This window comes from Melanaphis sacchari, unplaced genomic scaffold (genome assembly GCF_002803265.2).
Source record: "Melanaphis sacchari strain LSU unplaced genomic scaffold, SCAv2.0 Contig129_pilon_pilon, whole genome shotgun sequence".
NCBI lineage: Eukaryota > Metazoa > Arthropoda > Insecta > Hemiptera > Aphididae > Melanaphis > Melanaphis sacchari.
In genome coordinates this window covers 156,558-178,319 of record NW_020270526.1, presented here as the reverse complement: position 1 = coordinate 178,319, position 21,762 = coordinate 156,558, and the positions used below count along the sequence as shown (strand labels likewise).

The following is a 21,762-nucleotide window of genomic DNA, read 5'->3' as shown; positions in this document are numbered from 1 at the left end:
CACGCACGTGTGCGCGCGTGTGTGCGCGATGGCCAGCTAACAGCGTACGACCGACAACGACGCCGCCGTCGCCGCCGCCACCGCCGCCGCCTAACGCGCGCCGACCGACCGTCGACAATAGATTGCACACAAACGTGCCACGCCGGGCCGGGCTGAAGTGCGATATTTAGTGAGCACCGCCGGCCGCAGTCTTTGCGCAATATTTCGCGGCCTAACCGTCGAAACCATCGTCACCATGATGGACCCTTTCTACTGGGATCACCACCAACAGCAGCAGCCGCACCACTATCACCACCACCTGCACCAGCAGCACCACCAGACAGTTCCGGCGCCGCCACCGCCGCCGCCGCTACAGCCTCACCTGCAACAGCAGCAGCAGCAACTGGACCATCCGCAGAGATTACAGGACGGAACTTCCGGCGTTGCCGCCGTCGCCGCCGCCGCCGTCGATAATCGTCAGAACGACGCTGATAACGCGTCCGACGATTCGTACCTGACGTCTTCGCACGTGAGTACGACCACCATGGTATAACATAGTATAATAATATGATACCACGCGTTCAATACCGTCTTATTATTATTATTATTATTGTGGTTATTACCAAACCGCATAAGATATTGTATTAAATATCATGCGTTTCGTATTTTACGTGTTTTTGCCGATTGTTGACGACCGAATTTGTCAATAATAATTATTGTCATACACAAATTTTGGGTACCTATACGTATATATTGTGTGTGTATACATACTATACACGTCATTTTATAGTACGCGCGGACAAGAGCATTCCTATTTTCTGCAACGGAATTCGTTTAAAAATAACGCATTTTTGTTCTATCTATATATACTCGACGCCGAAAGTCGGTAACATACCGTATTATGTTTTGTATTTGTTTGTTTGTATTCCGCGAGTCGCTATCAAATAGTTTTCAAACACATACATCAAACTTTTACCCGACCCGATGACTTAATTTTGTCTTGTTTTATATAAATATGACTTAGGATTCTCATCAATTAGGAATTATTACAATATTTCCAGAGATTGTTTTGAAATTTAAATTCAATCTTGACAATTTAAATTTTTTTGGTTTCAATAAAAAAAAACTCAAGGTATACTTCAATTACCTGCAATTATTAAAAAATCATATACGATAATAATTATAGTTTGAATTTAAAAATTACACTTTTTCAATGCTATTATTATGTTTATTCAGATGCATTTAAAAAAAAATTACAAATCTTTTAATTTAATTCTTATTAGATTCTTATATAATTCATACTGATCAAGTAAACTTGTATAACATATTAATATTGCTTTAGTTATTGCGATATATAAATACTAAATTATACTTACAAGTTTTTAACCAAATGCGTATTAAAACGTAATATTAAAATGGATTTAAGTTTAAAGGTCTGTTACCCTAATACTACTAATCAATTCGTTACGCTAATTTGATGCTTTTAAATGTTTTGTCAGCATGTTTATAACAGGATTGCTATTCCCCTCTATATTAGTATCGAATATCAAGTCTTCACAAGTATCACAGTTCAATAAAACGCACAAATAATGCTAAAAATATATTTTTAATAATGATTTCAGGCCACCGCACACGCCGTACTTCAAATGATTTTTTTTTTTTATTAATTATAGAATATCATAATTATTTTGATATAAATTTTAATATTATTTATTGATTACAGTTATTACAACGAGTACCTATTAAATTATCATCATATCACACAATTACGAGACTTCGTGAAATATTATGACATTATAAATTACTGTTATTGTTAGTTATTATAATGAACATTAAAATAAATAATAGTCATCGTTATTACTTTCCAATTTTTCACCCCACGCCACCACTATATTATTATAATATGAACGGGCGTGTTAATTTGTGTCTAAACGTATTATTAAACAATTTCACGTTTGTATTTTATTTACTTGTATTAAACCATTTTAGTGTATGCGTTTGATTTAAATCTATTAAACATTTAGTTAACTATATTAATATATAAGTAATATTAAAATAATTAAAGTATTTCTGATTTCAATTAAATAATATTATCAAAACTTAAATTTAAACAAAGAATTTGTTAATTATACGCCATAACTTATTAACTATATAAAATTGCACGCACATAATAATATTATAAATAATAATATTTAGAGTATAGGTACCCATACAATAATTAACGTTCAATTATTTTTGATTTGTAATTAAATACGTTTCAATGTGTTTATTAAATGCATTGATTAAAATTAGTCAGGAGCAGCATCGTTGATTATTGATAAAATATATTACATTAATAAGTCATGAAAACGTTTATTTTTTTTTGTGAATCGGATTTTATGAGATGTGCACTTTATAATGTACCTGTTATTATAATTTATATTAAATAGTACAACCATTATGTGTTAATGTATGCTTAAGAATATATTGTTATGAATTATAAAATGTTTAAAGTAAATAAAGTTAGCACCTGCACTCCGAAATCACCAATTATAAAAATTAACAATTAAAATTGTATTTAGGTTTTATTATACAACTTTATTGTATGCTTAATTACATTTTAAACCTAAATTATTAACAACTCTAAGAAAAATAATGTGCAAAATTACTATAATTTTATTCAAAAACTACAAATATATGCATGAACTTTGCGTGGACTTTCATAAAAGTATCAAATAATGTGTAAAAAAATGCTGTTAACTAACACCTGACAAAATATATAAAGTGAGTTTGTTTCCGTTGCTAAGAAATATGCAAAACATTTGCACTGTTGATTGGCATGATAATGGATTTAACAAAATTCGTTCTAATGTTAATAACCTACAAACATAATGTAGTGTATATTATTATTACTTACATAATACATGCCGTGAAAATAACAATAAACAAAATGTAAAATAACGCGGTTTGTCAACAACTTAGGTATTTGAATAGACTACACTGAATTATTTGTGTATTTGAGGATTTTAATTGTAAATTAATTTCTATAGTCATATAATATGAAGAAAATTTATAAAGTATTTGATTATTTTGTTACTTGAAATTCAACGCTTTATTATATGTATACCGTGGGAGTTAACGATTAACCAAAGAATAGATAAATTAGAGCGTTAATTAAATATTATTATTTTTTCGTATCATTAATCTTATTGTACCATTATTTCGTAATGGTATTTTAATTTAATAAAATAAACTATCAAGTAGCTTAGTAAGCTATTTTATACTATATTACATATAAAATAAATAATTCGGTTAATTTTACCTTTTGGGAGTATTTAAAATTGTTTTGTTATTTTTAATCATCATTGTAAAACATTTTTAATGTGAGATAGCTGCTTGTATATATATAATAATATGGTGTATCATTGTTTACAATGTCTGATAGGTACTTTTATGTTAAACTGTACAATAAAGGCAGATCCGGTATTTCAAGTATTATAGCGCCACTATTTGTCTATATTTTATTGTATAACGTATTATCACAAATAATGTAATACCACCAGTTTTTTGTAAGAAGTCGTAAAGTTTAAAACCCCGGAATAATGATTATCAACCTAGATTATATAAAAACCGGCCCTTTTAATTTAAACGAGAATAACAGGGAGGAAGAAATGTATATTAAGATACCTATAATACCACATAAAACACAATAATAAAATAAAAATAAAATATCATATATCGACATTAAAAACAAATAATTAATTCTGAATGTAACACGTATACATATTAACATTAAATATTTCCTAAAAATATATTGATCGGAACTTTGTAAAACAAATAATTTTTCAATCGTATTAATATGTCTTCATTAAACTATATACGTACGTAAGTATGTATATTTTACTATTCAAGTAAAATTATAATTAGGAAATGATACAATAACCTATATTATGGCTAATGTTAATAATTATCATCAAAACTAAGTTCAAAAGAGAAAAATAATTTAACAATTAATTTTTCTAATTGATTTAACATATATGATAGATACGTCCTATATGTTTGTATATTTCCATGATCTCTATAAAATGCATTATTGATAAATAACATGTAATATTGTGACAATTTCGCTCTTATACAATTTATTAAAATATTAAATTGAACTTCTACGTTCAAATACAAATAACAATATCTGCATGTGTTATTACAGCAAAATATGCTGAAGTGAACTTTTATTTTTTTGTACAAAGACAGATCACCGCATTATATATTATCCTGCAATATTTATGTAATGTTGTTACAGTTTTAATATGATGATTTTAACTTGTATTAGATATCTATATACATATTGATTATATATGACATTTAGTATTTAAATGATTACACTTTTGAAATATTAACTGTTTTGTCGTACATTTTTGTTTTAAATATCTTTCACATTTTTAAAAAAGTAATTGTAAAACATTATAAAATGTAAAATTAACTATAAAAAGACATACATAGTAAACCCATTTTTTCTCAGAGTAAAACGTGTTTTAAAATCCGATGATATATAATTGATTTTAAATGTTTAACAGATATTTATCATATAAATATAGAATAAATATCTACAGGTGTAATATGTACTATACACACAATGATATTATTCCTCCGACTCGTGCGGACTCCGAAGGTAAGTGAAGCGCACGAATACCACGCATCACTTTCTGTAAGTCATCGTGCAGTTCACGGTACTTTTCAAAAATTACGCGAGCCACGTATATTATATATTTATATATATTTTTTGTTTTGAGGGTATTTACCTATAAAGTTAAAAAAAAAAAACCTAGATGAATAAAAAACAAAGTTTTCCCAATAGTTTAACGTATATATATATATATTATATATATATATATATGTAAACTGTCAATAGTTTCTTGTAAGTATATAAAGATGATACGCATAGACTTACACGAACGATTCCCCGGCGTACATAAGTACTTATTTATGTTGACTTTTGGTGAAACTTGTTTTGTCTCCTCGTCAGCACAGCACAACGAGAACGAGCGAGAAATAAAAGGTAGATAGATAGAGTCGAGATAGAGAAAGAGAGAGAGAGAGAGAGAGATTTGCGAAAACCTGCGATAAATTTACAAGGGCGACGATTTCAACGGTAATACGAGCGTAATACGAATACATATATATATATAATAAATATGTATGTGTACGGTTTAATAATATCATACACAAGTAACATATATGTATATATATATATAAACATGCATGCAAATATAGATCTATATTACATATACACATACATATGGGTCCCCGATATAAATGCACATATACATGTGTGTGTGTGTGTGTGTGTGTTATGGTGAAATTTATAGCCGGTACCTGTGTCAACTTAATAGGGGTCTTCGGGGTCAGGTGGTTTTCCCTAGGCCGTCGTGCTCGCGGGGGGGTTTTGTGCCGGCCACCTGCAGTGGGATCGCTGTTTGTACGGCCGTTTTATACGCGCGCGCTCACACACACGCACACACACGCGGGCGCTCGCGCGCGTACACGCTGCGGCTTTGGTAGGTATATAATATACTATATAGTATCTTTAAACACGCGCGTAAATGTGTGTGTATGAACGCATACGTATTATATATGCATATATGTGTGTGTGTGTGTGTGTGTGTGTGTAGTATATATAGGTACCACGCTACACCCGGGGGTAAACGAACAATAGGGGCACATACACACGACGTTCGCGCACACAAACGGGGAAGTTAACTTTTGACACCGACCCAGGAAGTCCGTGCAAACGGTAAATTTTATAATTAAAAACGGTTACTTAATATTCATATGCGCTCGCCGCGTTTACGCCCCATTTTGTTCGTTTTGTGCACCCGTGGGAATCACACACACACACGCGCACAAGTAACAACGCACACACGCGTCTATATATGTTTACTGTTCAATCGGATACATCTATATATATCTGACGATTTTAATCGTCCTCTCCTGGGCTGCGATAACGCGCCGTTATTTTACATTTTCGTTCAAAGAAAGTACCTGTATGTTAATTACGCGCAGTTAAAATACAAATGATCGAATACATTATTATAATATAGCTGCACTATTAGGGGTAAACACTACGTCATCATTTTTTTTTAAACGTGAGACGTAAAATTATTGTATAGACAATAATTATTACTACGCGACAACGATTAAATTAAATTTATATATATATATATATATATAGGTACAGCATAAAATAAATTATCAAAACACGAGAATTCAAATAAAAAAAACCTTTAAAACGTATAATTCAAACTGCACGTAGTATTGGTATCTGCTATGGATTTAAGAAAACTACACTCAACACTAAAAAAAAAAAATAGTATAAAACAACGAATAAAATACTTCCTGAAAATTTTTAATGTAAATTTACATAACAAAGTAAAGTAATAATAAAATACAGCTAATTTATTCGTTTAATCTATATACGCTGTAAATTATATTTGATAGTTTTTGGATGAAAGTAACATTTTCATAATACACTGCATAATATGAATTTAACACGAAAGCTGAGTAGAAATAAAAAGTTATATTTTTATTTCCGACTATTCGTCAACAAAAATATTAATTTATTATAAATGTATATTTTATATGGACAATTTTTCAGTAAAAGCAGAATTATGCCTTATACGGTATTATATTATTTTCTTTTATAACTTCACTAATAATTTTACTTATTGTCTCTACGCACATTAAATACGCAAATATCTATAGAGGCTTGAAATATGTAGTTTGTAGAAAGAATAAAACGCATCTACTTGATGAAAAATACAAAAAACGTACGCTTTTAATTTTTGTGATATAAATTATTTTTTTTTAAATGAGTCCACATAGGTGTTGCATTAAGGGATTTTGACGGTTTTGTTGTAAAACCTATGTTTTATTTACATAGTCACATATTATATACGTTTATTTCCTAATAAATACCTCTGAACCTGATACATAATTATCCGCTTATATTATATGAAATATTTTTTTTATATACATACAAGTTTAATCAGCTAATCCACAGAGGATTTAAATCTCGCACCCTATTTCAGACTGGAAGTGTTTTATCAACATTAAATAAATATAGAGGTAAATGTGAACAATACGCAAATATTAAGCCCACTATACATACGCTGAGGAAATAACGCGATAAAAATAAATATTAAAAAAAAAGAGAGGATTGGTTTCAATCCAATTATACATATTATACCTATGGTAAAAAGTCTGTTTTATAGTTTAAAAATGTCAAATTTTAGGTACCTTTCTACTGTCTTATAGTGTTTTTACGTAGTATACAATTTATGACCGAACAAATACTCTCATCGTTCTTACAATACATAGATAAGAAACACAAAACATTCAAACGACCTGGGATTTTTTGTTCAATTCGAAAGCGATTTTAGATCGCAATCAGAAAACGCATAAAAAATATTATGGCCGTTTTATTGGATCTCTGTCGTTGGGGTTTCGTACACTATTTCTTTTACCTGACTAAAATGTAAGTGCTGTTAAGTTATTAAACATTTAAAATACATTTTATAATATAATATGTACCTACAACTGATATCATTATTCAGATCAAAAGAAGTTTTATTATTAGTCTTTATGAATCCTCATACATTTTCATAAACATAGCATGACAATATATAGGTACACATTTTACGACGATACATTAAATATTAAATTATTGTATTTTTAAATCATAATATTTATAATTCTATACTATGAACAATATGGGCATGTTGGCAACATTCCCGAAAACGGAACCGGAAACACGGAAAAACATTAATCCGCGTTAAGAAATTCTCGACCTCCTATAAGGCTTTGACATTTGCTATAAAAATCGCCTAGTACGTCGTCGGTTAACACTTCAACACAAAATCCTAACCGAATTTCCTGTCGTTTTGTGGATCGGTTAGTACAACCCATCAGTTATGAAACCTAACTATATGTCGTGATCCTTTTTATTTCTACTGCAGTAGTATAAAAACATATAAATAAATGTCGAATAAAAACATTCGTACGTGAAATATAAAATATAAGAAACTGGTATAAGACTACCGGGTTTCATGGAAGTTCAGAGATTCTTAATTCATGTACAGAAAAAAGTGAACCGAAAAAGTTACAAAAATAAATAATATTCGCAGCGATGTCATCGTGCATCCGCATAACTGAAGCGTACTGCAATGTGATGATCAATAGTATGTATTTTGATCGACTAAATAGTCAAATCATCACCCGGTTTGGGGACAATTATTGACACGATTGTTCATCGTGTATCGCACGTTTTTTTGCCAAGTCTTCAACGATGCGAATTACGCAGCGGGTTCCTCTGCAGCAGTATAGTTCCACACGTGCCAAATCCCTATTCATCCGATTTGGCGATTGTTTAAAGCTGCACAACGCGAAGAGTTTTCGTGAAAAATCATCGCAGGGCTTATAGTTGTTTATGCGGTATTTTTTTTAATTATTATTATTCATTTGTTTTGGTTTTTTTTTTGTTTTTTTTTTTTTTTTTTTTATTATTTACTCGAATAAAAACGCCCAGCTACATTCTCGTACACCTTGCGTACAACTATATTCGAACAGCGACCATAAAAAAAAAAAAATCATAAAATCATAATAATAATAATAATAAGCCCCGTCAAGGTGTACATAACAACGACGACAACAACAACAACAATAAAAATAATAATAATAATAATAATAAAATAATAAAATATACATTGTGTGATGACGGTCTCGTCGTGGCGGCGCGGGGACGTCGACACGGGCGGACCGGACGGTCGAAGAGGGCGTGCGGCGCGGTGACATATTACGGGCCTAGGGGCACAATGCCACTTATGGTGGTGTAGCCCTTCATAATTCATTAGCGGCGGGCGCGGGAAACAATTCAGTAGCCCATCATTAGCAAGTGGACGGTATTAATTAACGGGTTTTGAAAAGGGACCCGCGGCCGGCAACGACGCGTAGTTGCGGCCGAGGCTCGTAGTATACGTAGTATTATATACGTATAGTGTGGCGCGCGGGGGACAACGGTCAATATGTCACACAACCCTTCACCGAGAGTGACCGCCGCCGCCGCCGAAATTGCAGTCGACCGCCTCCCACACGCTGCATGCCGCGTACACGCTCGCCCACTCGTCCTCGTCACTGTCCCGATATCGCTATTTTTAGTCATACGAAGTATCGTCCGTATAGATGACACGGGTGTGCTTACATACTGTGTGTGTGTGTGTGTGTGTGTGTGTGTGTGTGTGTGGCGTACGAGTTAGCGTGTAGTACGCGTACGTGTATGTGTATGTAACACATGCCATCATCAATCATTTCCGTTTCATATATTATTATATGTGTACCACGTATTTACGATCGAAATTATTTAACTGAGAGTTATCAAACCATATATCTATATAAATGTATAAAAATTAAAAAATAAAAAAATATATCAAACAACAATTTTGGGTTTTGGGTTTTGGTTTTTGGTTTTTATTTTGATTTTGTAAAACGATTTAGTCGATCTCGGGCGCGGACGCGATTTCCAAAATCTGAATTCTCTATTTTGTCGTATAACAATAATCTTTACACGCTGCTGCACTGTAACAATAATAATAATAATAATAATAATAATACTTGACAATAGCAATAATGTTGTAGTTACGCACTGCTATTATTCACAGTAAAATATTACCAGCTATAATATACTGCAATGCTTGATAATAATATAATGGCTTTTGAAATATTCGATGTACCTAGATTGTACGCCAATTGTTGAACGATTTATCTGTAAAATGTGTGATATTTCATAATAATATTATACAGCTGTATATACGATAAAAAATTAATAAGTTTACATATAACTAGTTATTCCCGTGCACACTTCATTGTCCGTACAAAATGTATCCGTGTTAAATTCGGTTGCCTAAATTCTAACGTTTAGCGTACCCGTAAATAGTATTTTAGCTTTCTGATTTGATGATATTTCCGACATATCAACTTTACGCATAGCAGTCCCGTCCAGCGTTGTTTTTTTTGACCATTTAACAGCAGTGCTTTTTTTTTAATTTTTTTTAATTTTTTGAACGATACAAATTTGGTTTCCTTTCACTCTGGATTAAATACCAACAACTCATAAGTTTTAATAGTGTGAACCAAGGTAAGGTTAAGTTTTGTTCTGTTATACTTCATCAACTATTTACTAAAATACCATTTACTAATGATAACTAATGATTTTGGATTTTGGTTATACAGATGAAAAAAATATTTTTTGTGCGTATTTGCTGATTATTTAAAACAATTAATAGATCTTATAAAAATAATTTATGAAATCAGAAGTAGGTTTAAAATCTGTTCCGCGATGAATTCTTGATTAAAAAAAAAAAAATCAAGATAATCGGATGAGTAGTTTTAGAGAACATGCTTGATAAAGATTTCCATTTTCACATTTAGGTATGTCATAGTCATTTACAACATTTTTTTCTATATTATTGAAATGGTTTAATCATGACATTTTGGTTGAAAAGTATAGTTAACGTTCTTAAATATAGGCTATTCCTGGGAAGACCACTTAGATGAAATCCTGAGAAAGAATTACATAAAATTCTTTGAAACGCCTAAGAATTCTGCAAGAGAATCATAAAGAAAATATGTGTTCGAATTATACTTTATGCATTATAACTTATAAGACTAAATAAAATAATGGTTTATAACATTTCAATATTCAAGTTTTTATACTAAGTGTCTACATTCAAATTAAAAAAATAAAAATAAAACATTAGGTTTTAATTGGGAGATGTATATTGTATATGTATTGGTGGGAATCGATGCTATTTTAGTGGATCAGATGAGTTCTATCACACGTACGTAATATTTATTACATTAATAAAAAAATAAAATAAAAATATTGTAGTTGCTAGATAAGAGTTTAAATCAAAAAATATTTTATAACTTAATAATAAATAATAATACAACTAAAATTCCATAAAACTTTTAAAATGAATTCTCACTGTTAAGTATATAAGTGTTATCATAAAACAAGAGACACCGCCGAAAGGTAACATAAATTATCAAAATCATTATCCGAGTTTGTTTATGCTATAAAGTTCACTAGCATGTCCATGTCGGTGTACCTCGTTTTGTTGACAAATTCGGCTGATGTGAACAATCCGCCTTCGGCGCATAGGATACAACGATTGGTTTATTTTAAAGTATAATGACTTCAGGAACTAATCGGTTTATGACATACCTCACCCTCGAAAATCAACAGTTTTTAAAATAATTCAGCATTAGTTATTATTAGTATACTATAAAAGTAAGTTTATATTACAAATACTTACCTACAATCTTACTGATTCTAAATATATCTCTAAATTTTTCCTCGAATTCGGTGAAGTAAGTTTTTGAGTAGGTATATAAACCACGACCATGCACACCGATGGTTTTAACGTATAATTATTAATTATACTTATATAAAAAAAAATAAAAAAATACATAAATAAGACTTATAACTTTTTATAATAATCAAAAAATATTGTCATAATTGACAGTTTTTGGTATTCCTGGGAATTTTCGGGAGTGTCAAACCTTTCTATAGATTCATACGATAAATAAAAAATAACTCCATTTTTCAATTTATTCAATTTTTACATAAAAATAGGATTTAATATGAGTACACAATACTATTATATATGATGTTTTGTCTAAGCTGATTTTTCTTCAAATATCCGCTTGAATAGCTACTGTATATTTTATACTAATACCCTTCGGTGGTTCGAGTGCAGTGTCGAATAATAATCCCCTTAACGTATGTTTTATAAAATAATAAAATAATGTCGAATTTATATACGTTTAATGTTTAAATATATTTTAAATTAAAAATACATACTATGGAGTAAAAGTTTTATAATATTATATATTATACTAAATTTCTCAGTGAATATCTATTTCATAAAATATAATTTCAACGTCGAAACCACGGTTTAAAACTCGTATTTAGATGTATATTTATGTTGTACGCTCACTATAAATATAAATTATATCGTATACGTATATCGTGGTATAGTATTACTTATAATAATTATTATTAATTATCAGAATGCATATTTTTTGGTCGAAAAAAATTATAAGACACATTTATCATAGTTACAAACGTTTACAACGCTACAAATAGTTTTTCGCGAGAATGTTAAAAAAGTTGTGTTCATTTTTGAATGATTAAAATGGATATTATACTATATGTGTGTGTCGTGAGCATAAATACGGTGCAGTTCTACAGCGTATTTATATATATATATATATAGTGTTTCATTACGTAACGCATTATTGTTATAAACTGGCGCATTATATACATAATATTATGTGTATTGTACATATATATTTTTATAATGACAATAACAATTATTACGTTCTCTTTTAGGTACATTTTCTCGGGCGATCTATCATGCGCGCGCGAACCGGACATTTGCATATTAACACAACATTATACATAACGACGTGGCGGGAGTGTTGAACAAATATTTTGGCAAAAGGAAAGTTTCCGGGGTAAATTCACTTTTAGTGAACCACATAAATGTATTATTGAAAACCGGCGTGATGTATCGGTTCCGGTAATAATGGCCGATATTTTACAAATTCGCTACATTAAATATTATATCACGACAATAGTGCCTAATATAATATTCTATAAACACAAACACCGCATAAAACAACTAATACGGGAGTTACATGAATTTGATACTAAGCTAATAAGCTTCGTGGTTTACATAATATTGTGTGTGTTTGTACCGCTCAGTAATAATAATAATAAAAAAAAAAAAATCAAAACACAAATATTTTAATAAATAATAACATATAACTATATTACATTACGTACACATACGTGTGTGTAAAAACACTGAATCGTTATACTTTCACTGTACATTATTATTTCAGTAATTTGTTACGCGTGCCTAATGGAATCGTGATCGACCAATACCATAATACATATTATAATATTATTGTCGTGATACCACCAAGCGTCTCATCTTTACGATTTGTACTCGTTTCTTTTTTTTTCGCTCTGTTGATCTCATAATAAAACGTCATGCCATTTAGAATATGTATTGTAGAGGTACCTGCAGTGTAGGCTTTAGATGCAACCCCGTGGCAGAGGAAAAACGTACAATACAGAACTGTCCATTTTACCGGCATTGATTGTGCACGCCAAAAAGCCGACCTATATAACCGTTCAAAACTCGAGAACACACACCTACGACATTGAATTTGAAACGTCAATATTTATAGACTATTGTCTGTGTACAATATCCGTGTCACGTATTTTAAAATTCTTCGATGTAACCAGTGCAAAAATGTCCATCACACGAGTGTCTTGGACAATGCGGAAAGAGCCCATATCATATTATATTGTTATTATTCATTTTCATTTTGGACGTTTTTGTAAACGTCATTCATGTAAAAATTCTCACGACTTCACAGCATATCTATAGTAAGGTATACCTAACCACTATAACACTTTAATAAACAACGATATGTCATAGGTGTACAGTATATTTTATATACAATACTGTGTACGATATAGGTACATCATTAATATCAATTTTCAGTAGGTTTACTGACAGTTTAGATTCTTTATGGCTGTTTTGATGCATCTATACCTTTTTGAAAAAAAAAAAAAACTCTTATAAAATAACCATCAATATATTAATGGTAACGATCAAATTAATCTTTTATTAAGTGCTTATTTTATGTGTTCGACTATACATTTTATTTTTTATTTTTTTTTTTTTTTTTTTGATGGGTCTTTTTGATACGACTATATGTACGGCTGTGCTAAACATTTAAAACTTTTTTCGAACGACCCTTTTATACATTTTTATAGCATGCACTACTATATAAATACAAAATTATATTTTTTTCGAATAATTTACGATATTACATAAATACTTGAGACAATTTGATGAATTATCGATCAGTTTAAATTTGGAGCTATTTGTCGACTATATTTTTGGACTATATTTATTTGGTTATTCAACACGACATTTGATATAGTATTTCTAGTTAAAAAATAAAACCGATTAACGAAGTGTAACGCATTGGAAACATGATATATTGTATTTTATTCTATACTAAATGTTACTAAACATTTTATGGATGGTTTTTTTTTTCTGGTCGTATCGCAAAACGTTTCATTATTTGATGCTGGATCTACAACGAAACGACAAATCACAAAAATATATAACCTTACGTAGTTGCGCTAATGTTATGTTGCGACTGCAGAGTAATTTATATCGGTTTCTATGACAAATTCACTGGTGCGTGCAGGCTTGATGACGTCTCATATTTTCTCCTTCTGGCGACAGCGTTACTTTACGATTTGGAAAAAATTCGCTCGAAAAACGGCGGCGATCGTATAATGTAATATTATATATTGTCCGCGGACACGACAAACGGACGAGCGACCGCACATTATTAAATCGTTAGCCGCGCGCGCGTGCACTATCATAATATAATAAAACCCTATCCAAAATATTGTATATATTATATTATATTGTAAAATAATTATATTCTAATGTCCGCGAGCGTGGTATACGGTACGATATTAATAATGCATTAATGATGTTATATAGCTGACTGCGACCGACACGATCGCCGCACACCACTGCCGTTGCAGAAACCCTGCTGCACCTGTGTCCGAAACGATGCCGAAAAAACCCAGTGACATCCGCTGCTCGTGTTTAATTTTTTTTTCATTTAAAACTATTTTCATTATGCATTATATTAATGCACACAATGTTCATGATATAGTGCACGGTTCACTGTATCATACCGTCCCGCGACACTTTTGCGCGACACTGTTTTCCGGTGTCGGAGTGTCGGACACAATGTACCTATAATACTATACTACACATAATATGCGTACACCTATTTCATACGCCTAGAAATATATATATATGTGTGTGTGTGTACATATACATTATTTTTGTTTTTTATTTTTGTTTTGGCCACTCGGAACCGCCGGAAAAAATAAAACCTTTCTGCCGGGAGGCAGCGGAAAATGTGTTAACCGCATTGTATATATAGGTGTACACGTACACACACGCCTATATACCTACGACGGCAGGCTAATAACACCTTTTTTGGTGAAACGAATAACATAAACGCATTGTTCAAACACCATTAAGAGGTCACATTATAATAGCGTTTCACATTGATGCGGCTCTGCACTGTGCAGGACAGTGGTGTAGCGTGTTGGGTCAGTTGTAATAGCATAGGTATATAGTTATATACTATTATTATAATACAGCGTATAACGCGTATAGCTGGAGCAGTACACCTATAGTGTTATACATAAAGCTTATACATATATTGTAGGAACTTACCTGTATATAGGTATACATATAGCGGCGGACCACGTTAAATATGCGTATACCATGAGTATATTATGCGCGTTTATTATTATATTATAATATTATAATATTATGTATTATTATTATTTATTATTGTATGTATTACACGTATACGTGCACGCTACCGCGGTGGTAGTGGCGATGGACAAACGGGCGAGCGCGATATCGTATCGTTTTAATTGCTGCGAGTCACGGGTAGTGTTCAACGCCGTATAAATTATTCGAAAATTTCGTTTTTATTTTTATTTTATTTTTTTATTTGCACTATGGCCTCACGGATAAAAGTACGTATGTGCTCCGTAAATAACATCCCTACCTATCTATCTTTCGTTTACAAAATGTTAACTTCAGTCGTGTTTTACCTCTATATATATATATATATATTATTTATATACTCTTAGACAGCTTATCTAATTTGGCAGTTGCTGTGAACAAAGTCAACGTTAGTTTGATAGAATACGATAAAATTAAAATATAAAACATAAGTCGTACGTTTTACCGATCAATTATTATTATTTATAAGTCATTAAACTATTGTACAGGTATGTAATATAAAATATTTATTTTCTTATTTTCAAATATCTACTATTTTCCATGTCCAAACTAAATACCTTATAAGATCGATGTACCTATACATTTTTAAATTCATCTACAGATGGTATAATTTACTAATTTATTAGGTTCACAGTTTCTTTCTCCCTCGCTGTACATTTCTCTTTTTTTTTTTGCATTCCCCGGGATCCAAGGTTCAGACAGTTTACGATCATTGTTAAAGCGATATTGTATACGGTTTTCAGTGTTTTTTCCTACGCATAAGTAAAATATAAAGTGTGAATTTGTCGTATACAGTCATGCCCATTTGTACGCAAACTATATATAATAATGCACATATTTATCTATATACAATATACATAGTTAACGTATTATGTATTTATAAAGCAATTTCGTAGGTCCACAGATAAAATAAGCCCACGTATATATATTACATTTAAGTAATACGCGTCGGAAAAATAACTGCGACGTGTACATTCAAATTTTTCGCGACTTAATGCAATTGTTATATAAGTTTGTTGTCCTGCAATAAAACGCGTTGCTCAGTAACTGTTTTCGTATAAACATAATATATATATAAAGTATACATTTATGCAGTAGAAAATGATTTTTAAAGAATACAATAATAAACCACATTATATTTCTAACGGAATATACTTTTATACCTAAATGCGGTATTATATAAGTGCAGTTGTACGTTTTACATCGTACATACAGCGAGCCACGAGAAAATAAATTTACAGTAAAATAATATTTATACCTATATTTACCTATACATAAATATTAAATACATTTTTAGGTTGCTTATACAGTCATCGTTTACAATTTTCAATTGTCTTATATACGCTTTAAATGAATAACAAATGCGGGAATATATAATATACCTAAATTAAATTAAATGTGTTTATAATTTTATTATTAAATAATAATAAATAATTAATACACCATGCCAGTCGCATAAAAGGGTCATTAGTATATATCACGAACAAATGATTTTAGGTGAGACTCAATAAACTTCTTAAATTCAAAGGTCTAGTTATGCTTATAAACGCAGTAATAGTATATGAAGTACGAGTATATAATATATATCATATAATTAAATGAATTACTTATTTATTAATGAATTTATACAAAAATCGTACATTATAAATGATAAGGAAGCTAAGTTTAAATAAACGATATAGGAGTGATAGGACGTATATTTACATAAATGAAATTGTTACAGTAATTACCATGTTTAATGTTCTCAAAGTAACATCCTCTTTAAACTATTAAGATTCGTAATATTAACTATCACTACGATTACACGTTACAACTATACCGCGTTTTATTGCTGTCGTGCGGACCCAGCTTAGAGTAGATAGATGCACTAAATAAGACTCGTATATTGTCACTATATGTAAGTATTATAATTTTAAAGTGTACCTATGTGAAATATAAATTACAAAAAAGTTATTATTATTTTTTTTTTTTTTTTATGAACATTAATATTAAATTAAAATTTTTCCAAGAAATATTATTTTATAAAATATCTTTTTAAAAATAATCCACAAAGGACCTGATCCTCAAATCAACCATGCGTATATGCAGTTCATCCCTGATGTATCTTGCTTTAAAGATATACTTATTCCGTTAGTTGTATAATTAAATCAGTAGGATTATCAATAGAATAAATTATATATGATATAAATTATTCAAATATCTATTAATCGCCCGACACTCGCAAAGCCTACATGGATGTAAAAAAAATATTATTTCCTCTGATCAAATCGAAATATTATCTGTTCGTTATTATGATAATTATTAATTGTGTGTGTCGTGTGTGTATATATTCTTGTATTTATATGTATGTAGACTAGAAAATAAACAAACGCTTCAATAAAAATAGGTGGCTTCTATTATTGTGCATTTGCTGTAGCTGTTAAATAAATAATAATCCATCTCCACCTCATGAATGGACGATTGTATCACATATTGCGTTCGCAGTAAAAACTCAAACGGTGTTTGCACTCAAATGTGCAAAAATTAATTAACGTGTTAAATTCTCTGAATTTTGTCAACATTTATAGAACATTCAATTATTTGTCGGCAAATATTATTCGATTTGACAACAGTACAGTGAATACATATAGGTAGGTATATCATATGTTTCGCCATAGGACGCGAACCTTTATGACGTTTTCTGCTATGGTTTGTTCTCTACGAAAAATAAAAATAAAAATGTTTGCTCTCATTGATTCAAATCGTAACTATCGTTGACCAACTTTCAACAGAACAATGCGGATGACTCGATAAGAAAAAATTACTAATCTATGACGAAAACGCTTTTGGCACTCACAATAGTATAGGTATTGGCATATTGATTTACAAAATATTTAAATAACAACTCCACGATCGTAGCTCTATTATTTTTTTAAAGTCTTTTTTACATTATGGCTTCGGTTCTCGGATAATTTATCTATTATGTGACTCGTTCAAAAAATAATTTATACCTATATACTGCAATACGCTCCGCGCAGCGTCATAATATGTTCATATGACATACTATTTTAATTCAATATATGTAGGTACTGTACCTTCGAGAGTATGTAAAGGTACGTTTAAGTCGTTCGTCGTGGAATGGTTTACAATACAATAATAATTGTGAAACGGATACTGTACAAATCACGATCGAACAACGTATACTGTTATACCGCGTCGCATACACCAATATATTACAATAATAATAATAATAATAATAATACGGTTGACGATAGGAGGTCCGACTGCTATATAGAAGTATATATAGATCATGAACTGTACACTGCACATACACATACATATAATAAATATTAATATCGTATCTTATAATATATAAATTATGACAGCAATAAGCGTTACCACGCGAAGTATTTACGTATACATATATATTGGAGCGGCCGCGCGCACAAATCATATACAAACGCGCACAACGTGCAGCATTTCTGCGTTCATATTATGATAGGTATGATGATAAGTCCACGTGCATATTATTATGGCGTTGCGAATTTGTAACAGACGATTGTCGGACGACGATCGATTTAAACATAACGTCATAACGCATGATATCGTTTATGCGTACCTACCTACCTACCGAATAGTGTGTGCAAAATTCGGAAATTAAAATGGAATAGACGGTGCCCGCGAAATACCTACTGCAGTTCTTCGTCCGCCACACGTTTGTAGATGTACTCAATGTAAAAGCGCACACAAACACGCGATTAATTCATAGGTATACCTACCTACCTAATATTAAAATAGATATCATCTATTGTGTACCTACCTATACAGTCTCGCACGACGACGGCCACCGCGTCATCTGCATAACTGCCGGGCAAACGGTAGTGAAAACGATATGATAAAAATTAACACGTGTAATTTATGATAATAGAACACGTTTAGAAGAAACAAAAACGAAAACAATACCGCGACTAATTAGAAAAATACGACGAGATATATATATATATATAAACATAATAATATTGTACTTACACGGAATACGTATAGTAATAATTATTAACTGTATAGATATACTTAAACACGGACACGATATACATAAATGTGTGTGTGTGTGCGTATTATACAACGCTAAGTCGGACTATGAGATTTTATTTATTCCTCGCGCTTGTTATAATTGGTCTGTATCGCGAGGAGTATCTATACGCATAATACCTGTACGGCGACGATGTGTGCGCGCGTAGACTACCTGCAGTACAGGTACTTCAATATATTTATACGCATGCAACGTTATGAGACGCGCCGCCGACAAACCGCTTCTTTTAATTGCCAGCCTCCGCCGCTTTTTCCCGCAATTAAAAACGGGCGCACGCACGCACGCATGGGCTAGGGCCGGAACGCGCGTGACGTGTGCGCGCGGCGAGCGCGGCGTACTCGCGTTATGTAATTTCCGACAAGGTCGCGCGCGCGGCCGCAGCTCCACGCACCGCACGGGCACAACACACGCGTATAGCAGTCAATCAGTATACCCACCGGCAAGTCTTCGGTTTTATTGGCCGTGTGGATGTGGCCAAAAGCGGCTTCGCCATTTTATACTTGCACGCATACCCGCACACACGCCGGTGCGCCCAACCGCCGGCACAGGTATACTTGCGCGCGTATATATAATAGGTACCTAACTGCGCGCGCGCATGTGTGTGTGTGTGTGTGTGTGTGTGTGTGTGTGTGTGATGTGTGTGTGTGTGTGTTGTGTGTAGCAAGTACTTTATAATATATTTCAGCGACGGCGGCGGCGCGCTAGGGGCGAAGTGGTAGTAGACTGGGAAAAAATAATATTTTAATACACACTATATTATGTACTCGTATACTATATATCTCGTATCACGTACCCATATGTATAGGTTTTTTTTCTATATACATTATATATATATATACTTATGTACTAGCTGGTATATAGCCTGCGCGGTACGAAATACTACCCACTCGGATCGGTGCGCCGCCGACCAGTTAATAATTTTACCTTTTTTTTCTTCTTCCTCGCATTCGTATTATATCGGAGAAGCCCGATCGGGTTTTGAATGGAAATCGAAAGAGTATAATATTATTATTATTATTATTATGCGCACACGAACACATATGGCGCGGCGGTCGTATGACTCGTATGTATATACGTATATGTTATATACCTAGGTACCTTGCGCGGTATACACGACCACGGCGTCGCGCAGACATACTATACGCACATAGGTGCGGCCGAACTGCGGATTTATAACGCACGTACGACGCACACACACACACACACACACACACACACATACGCGCGCGCGCCCGAGCCGACCGTATTGCGCTCGCGCGGCGCGCAGCACACCGCAGCTATATCTGCTAGCTGTCTCCCCGAATAAGAGATATCGGTTTCCAAGCTCTCGTTGTGCGTGTCCTTGCTGCAGTGCGAGTGAGTATACGAGTGTTAAATACACACACACACACACACACACACACACACACACACACACACACACAAATATACATATATATATGTGTAAACGCATAAGTATATTATATGTCACCGGTGCCGTCGCGGGATTATAACCCGCGCGCGCACACACACATATACGCACAGCGATGTGTTTACGTTATATTATATCGTGCATGTGTGTGTGTGCGTGTGTGTGTGTGTGTCCAGATGAAAACCGGTATCGGTTTCCGCCCGTCTGTCCCCGAAAATTTGTCACACAACTCACCTGCACCAGACTCTGTCGCGGCGGCGGTATATTTACGTTTTTTTGTTGTCGTTGCTGTGTTGTCCTTCTCCTTTTTCTTTTCGACAGCTCGGGTTTGGATCGTACGTATATATATATATATATATATATACATTGGTATTAGGTAGGTACATTATTACATTATAATATTACATATATATAGTGCGTGCGAAGAGGACTTTTCGAGATTACATTATACCCGCGTCTATATATATCCCGTCAATATACGTCGTATACTGCAGTATATCAATATATGTATATCTTCACAAGTATACAGAACATTGGGGAAATATCATATATATATATATACAATACGCGAGTGACGTGAATACCTGTAGGTACTCGGCTATTATACCTATAGGTATGTACGTTTACGCGTGAAATAGGTATACATACTACTATATTGAGTATATTATTGTGCACGGTGACACGCGTGTATACGACAATATGGAACGTTCGAAATCTTTCGACAGTCGCGGAAATCCAAAAATCATGTGAAGTCGGCAGGTAACACATTATTATTGCATATTATAATATTGGATGACGGATGGACACGTCTTATTGTTGTACGAAAATACGATTGT

At 32.4% G+C, this 21,762-nt stretch overlaps 1 protein-coding gene across 1 annotated transcript in view; it reads left to right on the top strand.

The window, feature by feature from the left end:
* Positions 1 to 35: 35 nt before the first annotated feature.
* The window catches only part of LOC112591088 (homeobox protein caupolican-like), a 65,160-nt gene continuing 43,433 nt past the window's right edge, over positions 36 to 21,762 (top strand). Inside the window, exon 1 of the mRNA XM_025334743.1 lies at positions 36 to 508. Coding sequence (XP_025190528.1) covers positions 236 to 508 — 273 coding nt within the window. The 5' untranslated portion in view covers positions 36 to 235. The remainder of the gene's footprint in view (positions 509 to 21,762) is intronic.